The 18,075-nt window shown below is 36.4% G+C and overlaps 1 protein-coding gene across 1 annotated transcript; it reads left to right on the top strand.

Moving 5' to 3' along the window:
• Nucleotides 1–13,734, top strand: NTS (neurotensin). Its single transcript, XM_008949711.1, has 4 exons — nt 1–247; nt 4,892–4,953; nt 11,081–11,305; nt 13,360–13,734. The coding sequence occupies exons 1-4, from the start codon at nt 187–189 to the stop codon at nt 13,504–13,506; spliced, it is 495 nt and encodes a 164-aa protein (XP_008947959.1). The 5' UTR covers nt 1–186; the 3' UTR covers nt 13,507–13,734.
• The last annotated feature ends 4,341 nt before the right edge of the window (nt 13,735–18,075 follow it).

The raw sequence follows: 18,075 nt of genomic DNA, 5'->3' as shown, positions 1-18,075 counted from the left end.
TATATAGTTGGGGAAGGGTCCGGGTCCCCCATCTAGTGCCTGCAGCCGTCCGGCAGCGTGCGTGCTGAGTGTGCGGAGCGGCGCGGAGAAGCTGGGCTCTGTCTGTCTGTCTGTCTGTGTCTCTCTCTCTCCCCGTCTCTCCCCAGGATTTATGGACTTTACTTTCTAGAGGGCGGCGCGGCAAGGATGAGAGCCCAGCTGGTGTGCGTGGTGCTGCTGGCCCTGGCCTCCTGCAGCCTCTGCTCAGGTAAGCCCCCGCCGGCGACCCGCACCGCCCCCTGATGCGGGCTTGGCTCTGTCGCCGACCTCCGATGTGCCCCCGAGCCGGCAGGCACCCAGCCGCTCCCGGAGCCTTCACGGGGACCTAAAGAGACGAGGTGAAGTCGCTTCGAGCTACCGCGGCAATACCTAGCGGGCGCCACGGGGCTGGCCCTGGTGACGGGCTCTGGCCAGCATCCTTTTTATATCACTCCTATAACTTTCTCTCTTCCTAGAAACCATTCCTCCTCGCAGCATCCGTACCGTGGCAGTCAGTGTAGACTAGTCGCTGGAAATACAAAGCATTGTAGACCATCTGCTTGATTTTGTGGACGCTCTTGTGATTAATTGAATACAGTGTATTTCCAAAGTATGATAGAAATTATAATTCTGCAACTCACGGGTAGCTGCCGTAGTCCAAAGCAACATGAATGTATATGCATTTTAGTCACTTTTTAGTGACAGAAATACAATTTTAATATTTGGGGAAAATTGCTAGCAACTGGTCTGAAATTACGACAAAAATTGCTTAATCAGATGCAGATCACACAACAGGAATGTTCAAATAAGTGCATTTCTACTCCAAGAGCAGTTGCTTTAGAAACTTAGAAAACGAGGACCATATATTAAGCTAAATTACCTGTTCCTCTGGAAAATGAGATAGCTAAGTGTGTGTCATTTATACCCTAAGTTTATGACAAAATATAGGTGTGGTGGCAATTAAACACGTGTACTCACACAGACACAAAGCAAAATAGGCTTCAAAATCCAATCTTAACTAACTTGCAAATTAATCTTTAACTCCGCAAAATTTAAAAGTCTAAATTTTCAAGTATCTTCCTTTTTTTTTAATTCAGGAGGACTCAGAATTCCCGATTCTCACTTTAGATGAAAGTTTTCAATCTGTATTCCCCTGCAGAAGAAAAAATTAACACACGTATTACCTGCATTTTCTCACAATTTAAACATAGTCATTCTGTATATCACAGACAACTGGTGATCTTAGTGACAAGGCTTAACATTTATTATTTTCTCCTCATATATTTAAAAATTTTTAAACAAATACTTTACTAGTATTTTCAGTGAAGCAGTTTCAAATTCAGCTGTTTGTAGAGACTGAATGAAAGCCTGAAGTAAAAAAAAATCAGTGGAAATTAAAGCAAGCTGATAAAAAAGCCTAAACCAAAACAAACAAGCAAACAACCAAGAAATTAATTTCTATGTGTAACTGACATGATGGTTTATTTGCTTGGAAAATTTGAACTTATATTTATAAGTGAGAAATGGCATAGAGGAATTTGTGTGGAGGGGCCAAATAAGTTTTAACTAATGTAGACAATTATGAGTCGGGGCTGTTCAGTCTGGAGAAGAGAAGGCTCCAAGGTGATCTTATTGTGGCTTTCCAGTATCTTAGGGGGGCCTACCAGAAAGCTGGGGAGGGACTTTTTAGGGTATCGAGTAACAACAGGAGTAGGGGGAATGGGGCAAAGCTGGAAGTGGGCAGATTCAGGCTGGATGTGAGGAAGAAGTTCTTCACCATGAGAGTGGTGAGACCCTGGAATGGGTTGCCCAGGGAGGTGGTTGAGGCCCCATCCCTGGGGGTCTTTAAGGCCAGGCTGGATGAAGCTCTGGGCAGCCTGATCTAGTAGGAGGTGTCCCTGCTCATGGCAGAGGGGTTGGAACTGGGTGATCCTTGTGGTCCCTTCCAACCCTGACAGATTCTGATCTGTTTTGGCAGAGGACTTTAGAGCCCTAATGGCTCAATGGTTGGACTTGATGATCTTGAAGGTCCCTTCCAACCTAAAGGATTCTATGATTCTATAAAGAAAAATATTCATTTTAATTTTCGTTTGAAAATGTTTGCCCTTAGGGGACAGTTTGTACCTGTAGAATATAACTGTTCTTATAGAATGTGTGTATATCAATGGAAAATTTATTCCCAATAAGAAGTTAACCACGGACATCAAACTGTGTGAATTTTCCTCTGATTTGAACAATAATGTGCAATCAGACATTATACATTGCTCTCTGAGAGTCTGGTCTTTTTATGCTTTTACTCTTCATCTGTCTCTTTCACTCTTGAATTACCTGGATATGCTCCCTTCTCCACCTCCAAGCCTTGCTTTATTCTTCACTTAAGATATCTTGAACAGCCTCCTAAATAATGTCTTCCAGACTGATTTTCTCAGTCAAAATGTTTCTTAATACTTACCTATCTTCCAGATCTTTAGCTTTTTTCCAGCCTTGATGGTGTAGAAGCTATCTTCCACCATGTACAGAATATAAGCCCCAGGTGCTAACCAGACACAGATCCTTTCAGTGTCCTCAGCTGGTATGACCCAGGACATCACAAGCCATGTTGCTGTCACTCATGTGCCACTCATCCATTCACAGGAGCTGGTGCTGTCATTAGCTGAAATTCAGATGAGGTGATCTTGTGCTGCCAGCAGAACTTTGGCTAAGGGTAAAGTGGTAAAGAGATTAGCTAACATTGATAAACAGTTGTGCTGAAAGGGCTGAAAGGCATTAGGTTGGCCATTTGTTGCTGGTGACTTGCTGTAGTGCTAATCTACAAACTACTGTTTTAAAATATTTTCAATAGCACCTTCCATGGAAAAAGTAAAAATGAATGAATGTAGTGTGCTGGTAATGCAAAGGTGAACAGGAGCATCACCACAGAGGAAGGCTGGCATAACACATGGAAATTTTGGACGACCTGAATAACAAAAGCAAGAAGCAGTACAACAGTACGAAATGCAACAGCTTAGGAGATAAGAGAAGTTCCCATTAATAGCTCCTTTTAACAGAACCACAACTGTTGGAAATGTCTGAGGAGATAAAAGGCTTGTTCATACTATCTGATCTCTTTTTTTTTTATGAGATGCTGAAGTTTTCCAGACATAAAAGACAAACAAAGTAAAAAAAAAAAACGTGTAAGAGAGCTACTTCCTATAGCTAGTGGTAAGCATTAAGGTAGTTAAGTACTGAGGCTTCTGATCCAATCTGTACTATGCTGTGCTGTCCTGAAATCACATCAGGCAGAGAGGAGAGCCACTCTGGTGAGCTGGGCGATACAAGGCTATTACAAGAGAGGAGAACAGATGAGACTCTTAATAGTTCTGGGCATAGCCTTTCAGTGAAGTATTGATGGCATTTCCAGGAGAAAGGATTATGTCCAAAAGGCACAGTGAATTTAATTTTTTTCTGGTGATCGCTTCGTAAATGCATCCTAAAAATCTAAGCTGGGAAGGGCTGCAATTGCTCTCAAAAAATACATGACTTGGGTAAATATTGTGAATAGAAAGGTACCATTTGTAGTGAAGAAAGTTAGATACAAACAAATAATACATTTGCAATAAGAAATAAATTTGGCTTGAAATTAGAAGGTGAATAACGACTGATAATTTAGAAGAATTCCCCAAAGAAGCAGTACAATGGTGGTAGTGGTGACTTCTTTTCATTAAGATTGAATATTATCAGTTTTTAAGAGCATTATACTGGTTGGCTTCTTGTGCTAGCAGAACTATGACAGGTAAGCATGTATTTGTATAAAAGGTCCCTTATGGTCTCATATTCTGTGAAAGGGAGTGACACAGCATGGTGATGATCCCTGAAATGAAGGCATAGGCAGAAGCTATCCACAGATTCTGTGATAAGGTGTTAAATGACAACAGCATTGATAGTTTTAATGAAAGTAAGATACAGCTTACATGAATATGAAATAGATGTTGGTTTAGTTTGGTTTTAAATATAAGTAAGGATATTGTTTGGTTCTGGACTGCTGGTACCCCAGGAAAACTAAAAGCCATGTGGAATTCCATTTCATCTAAAGACTTAACTGATTGCTGTATATATATCTCATCTTGGAGCTGTGATTTCTACTACATTTTTAAGGCACCATATCTTCCTTATGATTCTGTAGAGCACAAAGCAGAAAAGTTTGTGCCTCTTTTCTCTTTCTGCAGCAGTTTTTACCCTTTTCATCAAGTCTGCTGAGCTATCAAAGGTCAATTAAATCAGCAATGAAAATACTGATTTTCTTTCAGAAAAATTTCTATTGGTACATATGTTACCAAAAGCTTGTATCAAAAACTGGTTAAGCTCAATTCTGTCACATTTAAGAAAAATATTCTTAATTTAACCAAGAATAATCATGATTAATATTGTCAGGTAATCATAACTACTGTTCACCTAAATACTTATCTACTACTTAAACAAATATTATTTGAAAATAAATATAAAAAAAATTCTTCAAAGCAGAAGTGACAAGTAGTGACTGTGAAAATCATACTGATTTTGAACAAAGAATATTGTATCAGTTTTGTTTACTGAAAGGCCTGAATATTATTGGACCTGTCCACAGTGAACTGAGATTAATGAATCATTTCATTCACTTCAGTAACCTTGACCATGCTTTAAAAAGGTAGTGAGTATCCATTTTAGCATAAAGCTGCTGTTACCTAAAGACTCCTCACAGTCCCTCTAGATCACTTTGCTGTGTTTTGTCTGTCTTTGTTTTTGTTTGTGTGTTTGTAGCACACAATTCATTGATATAGCTAAATTCTGTATGCTGAATTAAAATGCCCATGATTTATGATGAAATAAAAACCATATGTTTCTGGTTTATTCCCAGATTCAGAAGAGGAAATGAAAGCGTTAGAAGCAGATTTATTGACTAATATGTACACATCAAAGGTAATTATTTTTCCTCTTTTAGCTGACGGGTAGGGAGCAAATGAATTCTCATTACAAACCCAGAAGTCTTTGCACAAAGTAATAACCTATGGTCTAGACTGAAAAGTTCAGTGCTAGACATTACTTGGGTGCAAGATTTTGTCCAGTTCAAAGGAAATTTAAAGGTGTTGATGTGACACACTAAAAGTGCTCCTCAGTTGTAACATGAGTACTTTCATTAAACTGTCAAAACTATGTTAAGTTCAGAGATGTAAATTTGTATGAGGAAATGTGTTTCCAATAGGATTACACGTGGTGAAAGCTAAATTAACCTTGAGTCAAATCTGTAAGTGTTATTTTTATGAAGAACTTTTCCTATATGCATATAAAATTAAGACAGCCATAAAGCGAAACCTGTTAATACATATGATGATTTTGCTTTAGGAATTTAGTCATAGTCATAGTACAGGAACATGGGGACATGACTGTGAAAGTACTGATTTGATAAATGATGTTTCCTTGACAAGTTGCCAGACTACGTATGATGTATGTTGCTTAATACAAATAGAGAAAAATTTAGGTCCAGTGTCATACTGATAAGGTGAAGCAGCACGTGTTGCACATATGTGTTGAACAGGCTGATAGATTAACATTTTCTCAATGCTTATTTTCCAGGAGTGATCTAAGAAAAATATACATCTAATATTTACTCAACAACATATTAAAGAACAAACCCTGAAACAAGTGCCATGGGCTTAAAGTTGAATGTTTTAATTCTTTGTTCTAATGAAGTTCAAGTGGTGCTTAAATTAAATGGAAAATTGAATGAGAAATTAAAAATTCCCCCTCCCCCCCAAATTTCATAAGCCAATGACTAGTTGAAGGTTAAGGACAAAACATGCCTGGAAGACTTCTGTATTTACTGTGTTTGCTTATATGTGAACTTTTTCACATGTTTATTTGAATAGACTTGAATAAGAAATGAGGCCAGAAAATACATTGTTTTGGTCTGGTCTGGCAGTTCTTAAATTCCCATGTTCTGTACTGGCATGGTAATTAACTATAGATGCCAAGTAGACCTGTTTGCTACTCATTTCTGTAAGATACATGAGGATTTATTAGATAATATTTTCCTGAGACAAATTCAAATATGTTATAGTATGCCCTGGGAGGAAAGCCTGCAGCTACTGGTATTTCTGCTACTGACTTTAGTGCAATTGTGAACCTAGGTTCCACTTCCATCTTTTCCTTCCTCTAAGCACAGAGAACAATTTCAGGTAACAAAAAATGCACAAATATAGTGCACCAGCTCATAATGTAATGATGTTTGCAATAATGCTCTTTTATATTCATTTATGTCATATACTTGCTGTTTAATTTTCTTATGATATACACCGTAAGTCTAGTAATACCTGAAGTTGACAGAAGCAGTAGATGCATGGTGGAGATGTCACTTTAATTCTACATTATACTGCCTTAAATCACCATCTAAAATTCATCAGTTCAATATATACTCTTTCTTGACATCAAAATAAGGCACTAAAAAGTGTAAGTGCTCCTACAGGAGACATGCTACCTATACCATTCATTACTGAAATGACTGTTTTGTTTTGTTTTTTTTTTTTTTTACTGTTCTCTGCTAGCTTTTAACCCTCATTAGAACAAAAGTATAGTTGTGGTATGAAAGACAAATTTGAGGATGATATGTGTAAGAACTGTCTTGTATTGTGCTCGAGATCCGGTTCCAGTTGAGGGCAATTACTGTTAAATTGCATTAAGCATCTTTGACAGTGACTTAATAATAAGCAATAAGAAAAACCCAGACAATTTAAATAGCATCAATATGGAGGGGAAAAAAAAAAAGAAAAAAAAAAAGAAAAAGTGTTTATGAAAGCTCAGATCTAAAAAGGCAGCAAAGTGGTTTATCAGTTGTGGTCCTAGTATTTGTCAGGAAAAATTCTTCCTAAGAAGGCACTTGTGAAGTATAGTGTAAGGACTACAGCTAGGGTTTAAGCACACACCTTTTTTAGCATTCAGTAGTCTATCCAATATTATGGAAAGAGTTACCATATGCTTTTGACTTCACAGACTGCTCTCTAGTGTGAACTGGCCCTTTTCAAACTGCTCTTTAAAGTCAGCTGTAAGCTGAATCACTCTCCACATTCTTAAAGTATGTCCATGCGTATTACAACCTGTCTGCAACATTTAATACGGTTTATCATCTTTCCCTGTTGTTATATATGAAAGAAGATACAGAAATCAAACAAGTTACTAAAATGCTTTATCTGTCTTATAACATAATATCCAAAGAGTAATTTGGAAAATCTGGTAAGGCAAAAAGATTGAGATGATGTTAGTTAAAGAAACAAAAAAAGAAAAATAAGTGTTTCTTTGAGGAAGATATCATTGCTAAAATACTTCACCTTTGAAATCCCCACTCACATTAATTTTCTGAAGTCTTGGACCCTCTGACCTTCTTATTGCTCTAGGATGCCTACTGCTGACTGTATGTTTAGCCTCCTCCTCAGAGACAGACGAGGTTACATGTGCCTAGGAGTTACTGACTTCCTGACTCAGTCATCACATAAAAATTCATTACATTCATAGACATTAGTGTACACCGTGGAAGAACTTCTGCTTTAACAGAATTCAGTACCACGCCTGCTTAAAGACGGATAATTTTTATAATTTCCATGGTTACATTCTGAACAAAATTCAACTGCTATTCTGAAAAGAAATCATAGAGATCCTACATTACTTTGGATTTTACTTGGTTATGAATTTGTTTTCTGTCTGCTTTCACTAGACAAAGATAAGCATGTAAAAAGCAGAGAATTTAACTTTCTTTTTCTAATAAGAATCCCCCAGAATTTAGGAGGTATGCATTATAGCATAAGAAGTATCTTAAATAACTATCAAGGTTATCATTCAACCAGAATTGGAGAAAAAAAAGCTATAATGTAATTATAACTTGGGATTCTCTTTAATCTTTTGTAGGGCAAGCCTGTTGTAAAAGAAGGAAATATTCTGAAGCTCATTTCAGTTTCTTAGATGATTTTAAATTCTCTTTCAAGATATATGAACTGTGGGAAAACATAAATCTGAGTAGTTACCTGAGAAGCCTCTTCAACAATGGAAATGCAAACATTGTATTCATTTCAGCATCATTAACTTTTAAATCCTAATTCATTCTGGAGTCTTTTTTTTAGTTTCTTCAGATTATTCTCAGATATTCTTTAAGTTAAAGCTTCAAAAAAAATTAGTTCCATCGTGACAAATAAAGGTTCCTTGATCTCTTGTGTAGGTGTTTTCCAAAACATGCCTTAAGCAACTGTAGCTGTTATTTCTTAGACCTGTGTGGAAAATACATCACATATTATGAATGCACCTAAACATTTAGGTTATGGTCATCTTAAACTGTGGGTTATTTTGTATTCTTTTCGGATAAACACCTCAGAGATTTCCAATAACCTATGAAACAAAGCTGTGTGATTGTAATGCTTGCTGTAATAGGGGAGTAGAAAAGTAACACGACTGCCCTGTTCAGTGACTGGACGTGACCTGCAGAGCTCCATGTTCAGTCGAAAAAAATACTCCATTCTTGACTGAAGTTCTTCATGTTTTATAGTGTCATTCTATGAGGTGGCAGTAGTGTAAGTCAGAAGCAGGTGTACCCAGGTAAAAATATTTTGAGGTGATATATGCATGGTATTAATGGGAATTAGATCCCCTTAAGAAATGAATGATGTTTGCAGACAGTACTGCAAACAGTTTTTTTCCCTAATCTCATAAGTAGCAGCTAAAACAAATTTCACATAATGAAGTCTGCTATTTAAGTATTTTACTAATACAGAGGAAAGTTCCTTTAAACATGGACATTCATCATGCCACCATAAGCGAGCAACTTTAGCTCTGAAAGATTCTATAAACTATGCAAGATAGTATAACAAAGCTCCTTATCCTCTTCTCTTCTCTTCTCTTCTCTTCTCTTCTCTTCTCTTCTCTTCTCTTCTCTTCTCTTCTCTTCTCTTCTCTTCTCTTCTCTTCTCTTCTCTTCTCTTCTCTCTCTTCTCTTCCCATCCACCATTCTTTTTATAAAACTAGAATGTTAACTTATTCACGTAGCACTGCCCCTAGATTTTACTCCTGGTTGCAATTTAGCTATTGTAGTGCTAGCTCACAATTTTTTTTTTGTGTTTCCAGGAGAGAAGTGCACTGGAAAAGCCTCCCCATGCGTCACGGAAAGCTCCATATTTTTATCTTTCTTAAATATTTTAAAACAGACCAAAGAAGATTTTGAAATTGCAGTGGGCACTTATTTTTTTTTTACAAGTTTAACTTCTATTAATTAAAGTAGACATTCTGCAAAGATGTTATTTTTGTTTTGAACCTGTCACATCTTTTCAGATAATTCAACAGACTAATTAAGGCATCTAGATGGGACAACAGATGAGCTCGAAGTAAAAAATGTAGAATCCATTTCAAGCTTCTGAGTTAGATTTGAGATTTGTTTTCTTTTTATTCTCAAAAACATTTTCCTAAGTCCTGTTAGGAATCTGAGAACATATAGTGATTTTATTAAAGGACTAAATTATTCTCATTTTGAAAGACATGCATATACCATATATTGGAGTACTCCATATATTGGAGTAATGATTATGGACAAAAGGGACATTTTTGTAACTAAGGCTAACAGTGATACTAGCTTTTCTTTTTTTCTTCTTAATTTCTTTTTAGTTTCATTATTCAGAAATAGTAAAGTGTGGTGAATATGTATAAATCTTGCATACAACACTCCTTTGTTAGGAAGGTGGTTTAAAGAAACAACAGATTGTGTGATTACCTAATGTTCAGCTAAGTAAGGACTGCATCCACACTCTTAATGCTGTCAGCATGCAAAAGGCAATGTCTGTGTTAATATCATACTTGCATTTAACTTTGTACATCCAGGAAAAAAATCAACTACATTTCAGTTAGTATGTAAGTGTACTCCTAATGTGCACAGCAAGGAAGCCATTGCCAGTAATAAATAGGAATTTGTTATTTGGCTTTTGACTGGAGATTGCTATGTCACCAGTTCTAGCTTAAAGAAACTAATTTCTGCACTCACCACGAAGAGGAATACAATTTGAAAGAAGTAATTAATAGTGAGAGAACCAAGAAAGTGGCAGAGACATGAAAAGTGCTGAAAGAGGGAGGAATTAGGTTTTTCACTTAGTTTTTTCTATTGATAATCAAAATAGAAGACTCCTGCTATACCTGCTTGGAAAGAACAATACCAGTAGAAAAGTAAAAATTATTTTTTGTATAATTTACAAAAAGGATTTTAAAGTTACATAGTTCCTAAATAATGCAAGATACTGGAGCAAGCAAAATTTGAGACAAACCTTAGTGAAATTTCTCCATTTCTGTCTTTCTGTTACATCTCTGAACAGATCCACTATGGACCACCTAAATACAGTTAGTTGGAGTTTTTCAGTCCAGTGACCAAATCAGAAATACGTTGTTTGCACAGCCCTGTTTCGTCTTTGCTCCATCTTCATCCAAGTCCATAGACCTTCTATTCACATCTGCCAGGTTCATGACTCTCCAGCATCCAGAAGTCTTGGGGCTTACAGATTCCCTAAATTCAGACTCAGCCCCATCAGACAGCTTGCCCTGAAGCAGGGACTCCATTCCTTTTCTCAGGGAATTTTGAAATGGCTGGTGTTTGTTCTGAACTGGGGAGGAGTGTCTAGTTAACCACAGGTATCTACCCTGGATTCCAGTAATGGGCATTTATCCAGTGTGTTTGACTCACTGTCCTGATTTACACCTGTGAATTTATATTATGTTCATTTCCATCTGTGTTTTTGTTTGCATCTGTGCAGAATGACTATGAAATGCTACCATTCTGGTTTGGTAGCAGTTTAGTTTTTCATCTTGTAAATCTACCTGGGGGGTAAGTCTATAGAGACACAGACTTGGTGTGTTTAATAAATGAGTTGTCCTTATTTCAGCACTCTCTAATTATTGCCTAAAAATTGAGCAGCTGAAAAGTACTTCAAACACATAAACCTGTTGCTTCCAAAACATTTGAATGTCACATATTACTCCTAAAAATCAAGACAAAAATTACGTGTTAAATACTGGGTATTTGTATTTTCAGATTAACAGAGCAAAACTTCCTTACTGGAAAATGACCCTGCTAAATGTCTGCAATCTTGTCAACAACATAAACAACCAAGTCGGGGAAACAGTCGAGGTAGATGAAGAGGATCTTGTTTCAGGAAGACAGTTTCCTGCTGCTCTGGATGGCTTCAGCTTGGAAGCAATGTTGACAGTTTATCAGCTCCAAAAAGTTTGCCACAGCAGAGCCTTTCAGCACTGGGAGGTAAAACAACCCATCACAAATACATGCTTCAACTGCTGCTAAACTCTCAGGCTCTTTTTGTAGTATTTTTTTTTTAAATCCATATCCATGTGACCCCTGTCACATTGTCTGAGCTTTCCTTCCCTTTTTTTATATTCTCTAATACCTCTAATATGCCTCTTACTGAAAGAGTTGTGAATTACTGTAGCTTCTGGTGAGCTGAGTGTCTACTTTTTATAATGACCCATAGATAAATGAGAACTATTCTTAGCTACATACTTTCTCCGCTCTTTGTAGCCATTCCAAGGAACCAAACACATGAAAGTGAACTCTATGCCAGAATACAAAATTAATATCTGCTTAATAGATGTGATGTTACTGCAGATTTATTGAGGCATAGCTAAATGTAGGCAGAGTTTTTGAAAACCCTTTCAAGGCCCTAAAGCAAACTAGATTCAAAATGCATGGTCACATGCCTGTGTCTACATGTAGTTTTACCAGATACTCTGGGCTTTTCATCATTGCTAGGAAACCAGTAGCAAGGGAAGGGTAGATTTTCGCTTCCCCACACCTAAAGAGGCCCCTGGAGCTGACACTGTGATTTTAAAAGGATTGCTGCTCTTAAATTGTGATTGTTTCTAGTCCATTTGTCGTATTTACCTTAGTGTAATGGTCATACAGAGGCGCACTGGGCACAATCCACTTCTGTTGTTGTCTATTACACTAAACTATGCTTGCACAGCGAAAAAGGCTATCTTAATGTCACTACCCACTTTCCCGTAAACCAGATGTCCTCAGGTATCGCAGGTTTGTGGTCAATCCAGCTGACTTTTGATCCTCTTTTGTTTGCTGAATCACAGCTTTATATTTGCAGGCTTATTGTCAATCCTTCATATTAGCTGAGATGATCCATACAAAAGACTGCAACATCTCTGAGAACCAGAGTTTTCTGAGGACTCTCTACATCAGTACTTTCGTTGCTGGAAAGGAACTACTGTAGAACTGACTGTATGCAATAGCCCACATAACCTAATCAAAGCTCCTTACTTTGCACTTTCATCACCTCTTGCTGTGGCTGGGAACCATCACTCCTAACAGTACTGCATGTGAAATTAAAAAAAAAAAAAAAAAAAAAATCCTCTCTCAGCTTAGGAACACACTTATGCAGTGCAGAGGTTTATAAGACACAATAAAAGAAGGGATAGAGCCAGAGGGAGAAGGACTGAAGAAGGTTTGAAACAAACAATTTATGTAATGAAATAAGTTCTTGTGATCTTATTCACCCCGGCCTGACTCCAAAGTCTGTTGAAACCATGAGAGTCTTTCCATTCATTTCAAGAGAATTTACATGAGCACTCATTTATTAAGTAATTAAGTGAGTAACTGAGTTTGATTGCTTAGGGAAATACTGAGGTGAGTATAAAAATGTTTTCAGTTTAATGCCTTTTTCAGGCAGAGGGTAGGACTGCACTTGGCCATGGAAGAATGTGACCTGAGAATGGATTAAATCTTCATAGATAAAGCAAGAACAAAAATCTTTAAAAGTTGCAAGTAAAAATCAGAACACAGTTATTTTAGAAAGTTAGATTGAAAAAAATTTGTCTTTCTTACACTTTATTTATTTGTTTATTGCACATTTTGAATCTTTAGCTGTAGAAGTCCAATGAAAATATTGCTCAAAAGCAAAAACGAGCAAGCAGTGGGTGTTTTATGAGAGGTTTAGCCTAAATATGTAATTACAGAGTAAAAATCATTAGGACGTTTTCAGTCAATTCAACTTTTAGACCAAGGAGGACATATCAGCTTTTCTCTCTTGTCAAAACCAATTATTTTATTTCTTTCAGTGGAGCTGAAATATCATTTCTGTAGAATTCAGCTCATCTTAAGCCTGATCTTAGTTTTGGGTTTTCTTTTTTTTTTTCCCTTTTTTTTTTTTTTTTAACCTACAACTATGAAGGTGAAGTTTTCTCTTGGTGGTAGATATTAAAACAGAGTTTTAGAAAAATTTCTAGGAATTTATAATCTTCATTACCAAAAAAAGATGATAACATTGTGTCTCTCCTTGCATCCTACAGTTATTTCAGCAAGATGGTTTTGATCTAGAGAATTCAAGCCAAGACAAGGAAATAATGAAAAGAAAAAATCCCTATATTCTGAAACGGCAGCTACATGTGAACAAAGCTAGAAGACCATACATACTTAAGAGAAGTTCATATTACTGATGCAGCAGAAGAAAACATTGTATATTTAGTTTATAGGTAACTGTGCATTATGGTTATCTTATCTAAATCTGAAATCATACTTGTGTGAAAATATACTATGGAAAACCATCAAGATGATAACATAGCTGTGTCTTTTTTTTGCAACTGCTGTTTCTTGATTGTGATTTTTTCCTACTTGAGATTAATTGGATTAATATATTTGCAAATAAATCTAGTTTCTAAGCATGATGTATTGTAGAAAACTGAGATTTCAACATATTTCCAACACTATTGTAGTCTTTTCCTATTTTATAAAGCACACCAACATACACCAAGTAAACTGATATTGTCAATAAACCCTACTGAGAATCTTATAATTTTTTAATGAAACACCTCAAACATATATATGCTTGCAAATTTTTGTATAATACACTAATCAGAACTGTCACTATATTTTATATATTGGCCAGTTTAATTTATTAGAGATCAGGTTTAAGGAAGGAAGGAAATACTAGCAGCTAACTTAAAATGGTAATTTAAAGAGTCATATTTTAAATAGCTTTTTTGTAAATTAATTTTAAGTTTTTGACTCCTAACTTGCCACTGAAGATTCATAATTTAAGAAAACTGTACATAAATATGACTTTAACAAAGTGTGCTAGTGACAACAAACCCAGATGTGCTTCAGTCTTGTGTCTTCAGTGTCTTACACTGAAATAAGTAAATTTTATTACTGAAATAAGTAATGTGTCTTCACTAAATAAGTAAGATCATTTATGAAATCAGCAAGAGAATTTACAGTGTTTACCTAATCTATCTATGAATGCTCAGGAAAAAAAAATAGTTAAAAAATAAAAGCTGATTCATGCTCCTGCGCTGTCACTGTTAAAGTTAAAATACTAATCAGGGGTTAAAGACAGTCTTGGAAGCTGTTGGAGAGGGGAGCTCCTATCACAGAAAAAGATTGATATTAAGCTGTGAGAAATCAAGTGTACTTGAAACTTAAGATTTTTTCCAGCTCTGTGACTGTGATGTGTATAGGAGACTCAGGTTCTCAATAATCCTGGGTTCCAGTCTGCAGGAAAACAGTCTGAAAGAACTGAGGGTCACAACAGTCAGAGGAATAGTCCAAGACACATGAAGGCCGTAAGCTCAGACCAGGAGGTAAAAAATGGGTCAGACATTGCTTTTTAAAACCTACGTGCTCTCTGTTTGAGATACTTCCTCAAAGCAGTTCTGTTCCAACAAAATGCCAGAATTTTCAGGTCAGATTTTCTGTCAGTTACTACTAAACATACACAAGGATATACATAGAAAAAAGCATATCTGTACCAATGCTTATAGTAATATTGTTACATGGGGAGAGATTTATATTTTCGTTATACTAAAGCTAATTATATTTCTTTTTCTCACTGCAAATGTTATTAATAATTTTATTTATTCAATAGCCACTAAATGTATGCACTCCCAAGATATAGCTGAGCGTACACTAACTACTGTAATCATCACTATGACTTGAATACAGCAAAGCACTTAAGCACATTTGGTCTCAAAGTTTTAAGTGCTTAATGTGCTTAAGGGCTTTTCTTAAATAAGGTTCTAGTAGATTCATACCCTTTATTTTTCATTAAATTGTCATAGAATTAGACTGAAGGCACAGCATGCTGTCAAGTGGCTAAGAAGCATCCCTCTTTTCAAAAATCTACAAGCTCTTTAGTCCTATTACATACATTTTAAATTCTAAATGTCCTGTTGTTCTGAAATAACAAAGCAGAACAGAGTTTGTTCCAAAATCCACTGCTAGCAATAGATGAGTAGAAAAGAAACAAAACTTCAGATCACTTCTCGTAGGGAACATAGAAGAATAAGACAAAAAGAAATAGGTTGGTTTTATACTTTTCTCTTGGGTAAGGTGCTGTGGTTGTCACCTAATAGAGAATGTTAAAATATTTGAAAACAAGAATACCTTTCCATGTCTCATTTTGGAGGTGATTTAGATATTTAGAATGATGGCAGAGGATGTCAAATGATGTTGATTAACTGTTCCACCCTCATGTAGTGCTTCATACTCAAGTGGGATTTACCCTGTGACTGTGGATTTGTTCCTTGCAGTACAGAGTTAACAGATTAGCCAGACTGGCTGGCTGAAAATGGCTTAAAATAAACCATTTCCTTTCAGCACAATGTGAATCCACACACGGCCAGCTACTGTGTGTCACTGGAGCATTCAGTTGTTCCTTACCCTCTGATGGAGGTGTTCAGGGAGCTGTCAGAAGAATGTCATCTAGAGTGACAGGCAGTCCAAACCAGATGAGGAAACAACATCCATAGTTGTAGCATGGTCAGTAAAGACACAAAAGCCAGTCCTGGCATTTCAGCTTATTGGTGAAAAGCAAGTGTAGCAGCTTTAAAATGTTGGAAAACACACTTAAGCCATAGATTAAGCCAGATATACAGAGCTGTTCAAAGATATTTTTATGTTTGAGGGACTCTTGAAATCTTCTCTCACTTCCAGCTGTTGCTACCTCCTGATGACCTCACTGCTGTGCAACTGTAGCCTTCCTTCAGCTCTCCTTTTTGGATGATGGCAGCAGAAAAACAGTCAGGATTATGCATATTTGTTGCTATTTCTCACATTCATTCAATAGGGTCCTGAGAGTACCTGCCTTGGCCCTAGCTGTGCATTGCCTGCAAAATCAAGGCTATATTTGCAGCAGCAGTGGTTGCTGAATGAAGTTCAAGCCAGAGGAGGTCCTCACATTGCGTAAAGATTTGTGAATTTAGACAGCTTTTTCTTTCTTTCTATATTTTTTTTCTTTCTAGCTCATAATTGCCTTAAGTTTAAAATGTTGTTTTGAAGGTCATTAACTCAGATTGCTACCTAGGCTTAAAAAACTGCTTCCTGATATGGACAATTTTGTTTCATAAAGGCAATTACTGAGAGATTTGCTGTTTGTCTCCTCAGAGGAGCACATTTTTCCTACATATTCCATTGCTGATGTTTTTACAAAGTTCATAGTTGAATAATTATACCAATTATTCAGAAGCTTTATGCTTAATTATTTCTCATACTCCTAAGATACTGACTATTGTCATACAGAGCAATTTCAGAAACCTCTCAGTTATTTCTACATGTAATGGTACTTAATTTAATTTTATCTATTTTCAATAGTTATCATCCATAATCCTACAAACGTCCGTACAAGAAAATTAAAACATAAAGGAATAAATAATTTTATTATCTCTGAAGCACATATTTGTTAGTATCTTGTTTAAAAGAAATATTATAAAATAATAGATACTGTTCTCAAGGTTAAATGTGGTGATAAGTCTTCAGCTTTCTTAAGTCTTGCTTGTGGTATATTATAAAATTCGCTATTTTCTATCTTTTCTATTACAAGTCTAAACATTATTCTGTGTTTTAGATCAGAGTTTAATGGCTATGGTGTGAAAAAAGTGGATGAAATGTGGTATTTGCAGATTAAAAAGATTTAATTTTGCGATATATAATTGTGGCTATGCCTCATACCCTACTAACTAACATATAATGGAGACATGATAATTTGGTCTTGGTCTTTATTCTTTTTCCCCAAGATTAGTTATCAGTTTACATTATGCAGTATCAAATTGAGATGCAAGCTGCAACTCTTAATACTGGAGTGTGGGAGGGCAGAAAGAGTAGCAAGTTCTTTTGAAGTTCCTGAGGGTTCCAGGCTGATCACTGATGTTCTCCACGTCCAAAATATTGGGCTGACTGGAGGCAGTCATAAAACAAGAGTTGTAGAGAATCTTCAAAATAAAGTGTGATGAGTTTCCTGACATAGTGAGAGTCAGAACTTGTACCTTGCTATCCAGGGAGCAAAGTGGAAGGAGGGATTGATCTTTGGAAGGGACCTGGGGAATGAGATTTTCCTTGCTACCCAATGCAAACATTCAAAAGTCATGAGTGAGGTTGCAAAAAAATGAAAATAGATAGACAGGTAGACAGACAGACCTAACATTAAAATAAAATAATAAATAGACGTCAAATTATTTTTTATTTTGATAGAGAGCATCTGAATCACATGTTTAAGCTCAACAAGAGGACCTAAAATGTACTTTTTTTATTTTGTTCATTGCTGCAGAAAGCTGACATTCTCATGCACTGTCTTGAATCCAGCAGGTGCCACATTAAGACAGACACAAAAGCACAATGCTGATGATCAGATTTCAAAACGTATCAGATCCAGGATACTTGGAGGGGTCTAACAGACCCAATTATCAGACAATGGACTAGAAAGATATTTGTGATGCCTAATTAGTAAGCAAGATTTGGCTGGCCTAATGTGTCCTCTGAAGTGACAATATGGGGAAACAGCATGAGAAACACCCAGGAATTTTTTTGGAGGTCTCAGTTATTATGAAACATAAAGCCTTCAGGAACTGTTAATTGCCCAGCTAAGATATGCCTTTTCCAAGTAAATGAGCGCATACAACCAGCATTGTCTTGGGAGACTCCTAACAACACCTCATCCAGAGGGAAGAGATGGGATTATACATAACTGGACTTGAATTACCAAGGAATAAAAAGCATTTTCCTGCTGTTTGAAA

The sequence above is a fragment of the Merops nubicus genome, unplaced genomic scaffold (assembly GCF_000691845.1).
Source record: "Merops nubicus isolate BGI_N331 unplaced genomic scaffold, ASM69184v1 scaffold45851, whole genome shotgun sequence".
In the NCBI taxonomy this organism is placed as follows: domain Eukaryota; kingdom Metazoa; phylum Chordata; class Aves; order Coraciiformes; family Meropidae; genus Merops; species Merops nubicus.
The sequence above is the reverse complement of the archived record's forward strand: the minus strand, read 5'-3'. Positions and strand labels throughout refer to the sequence as shown.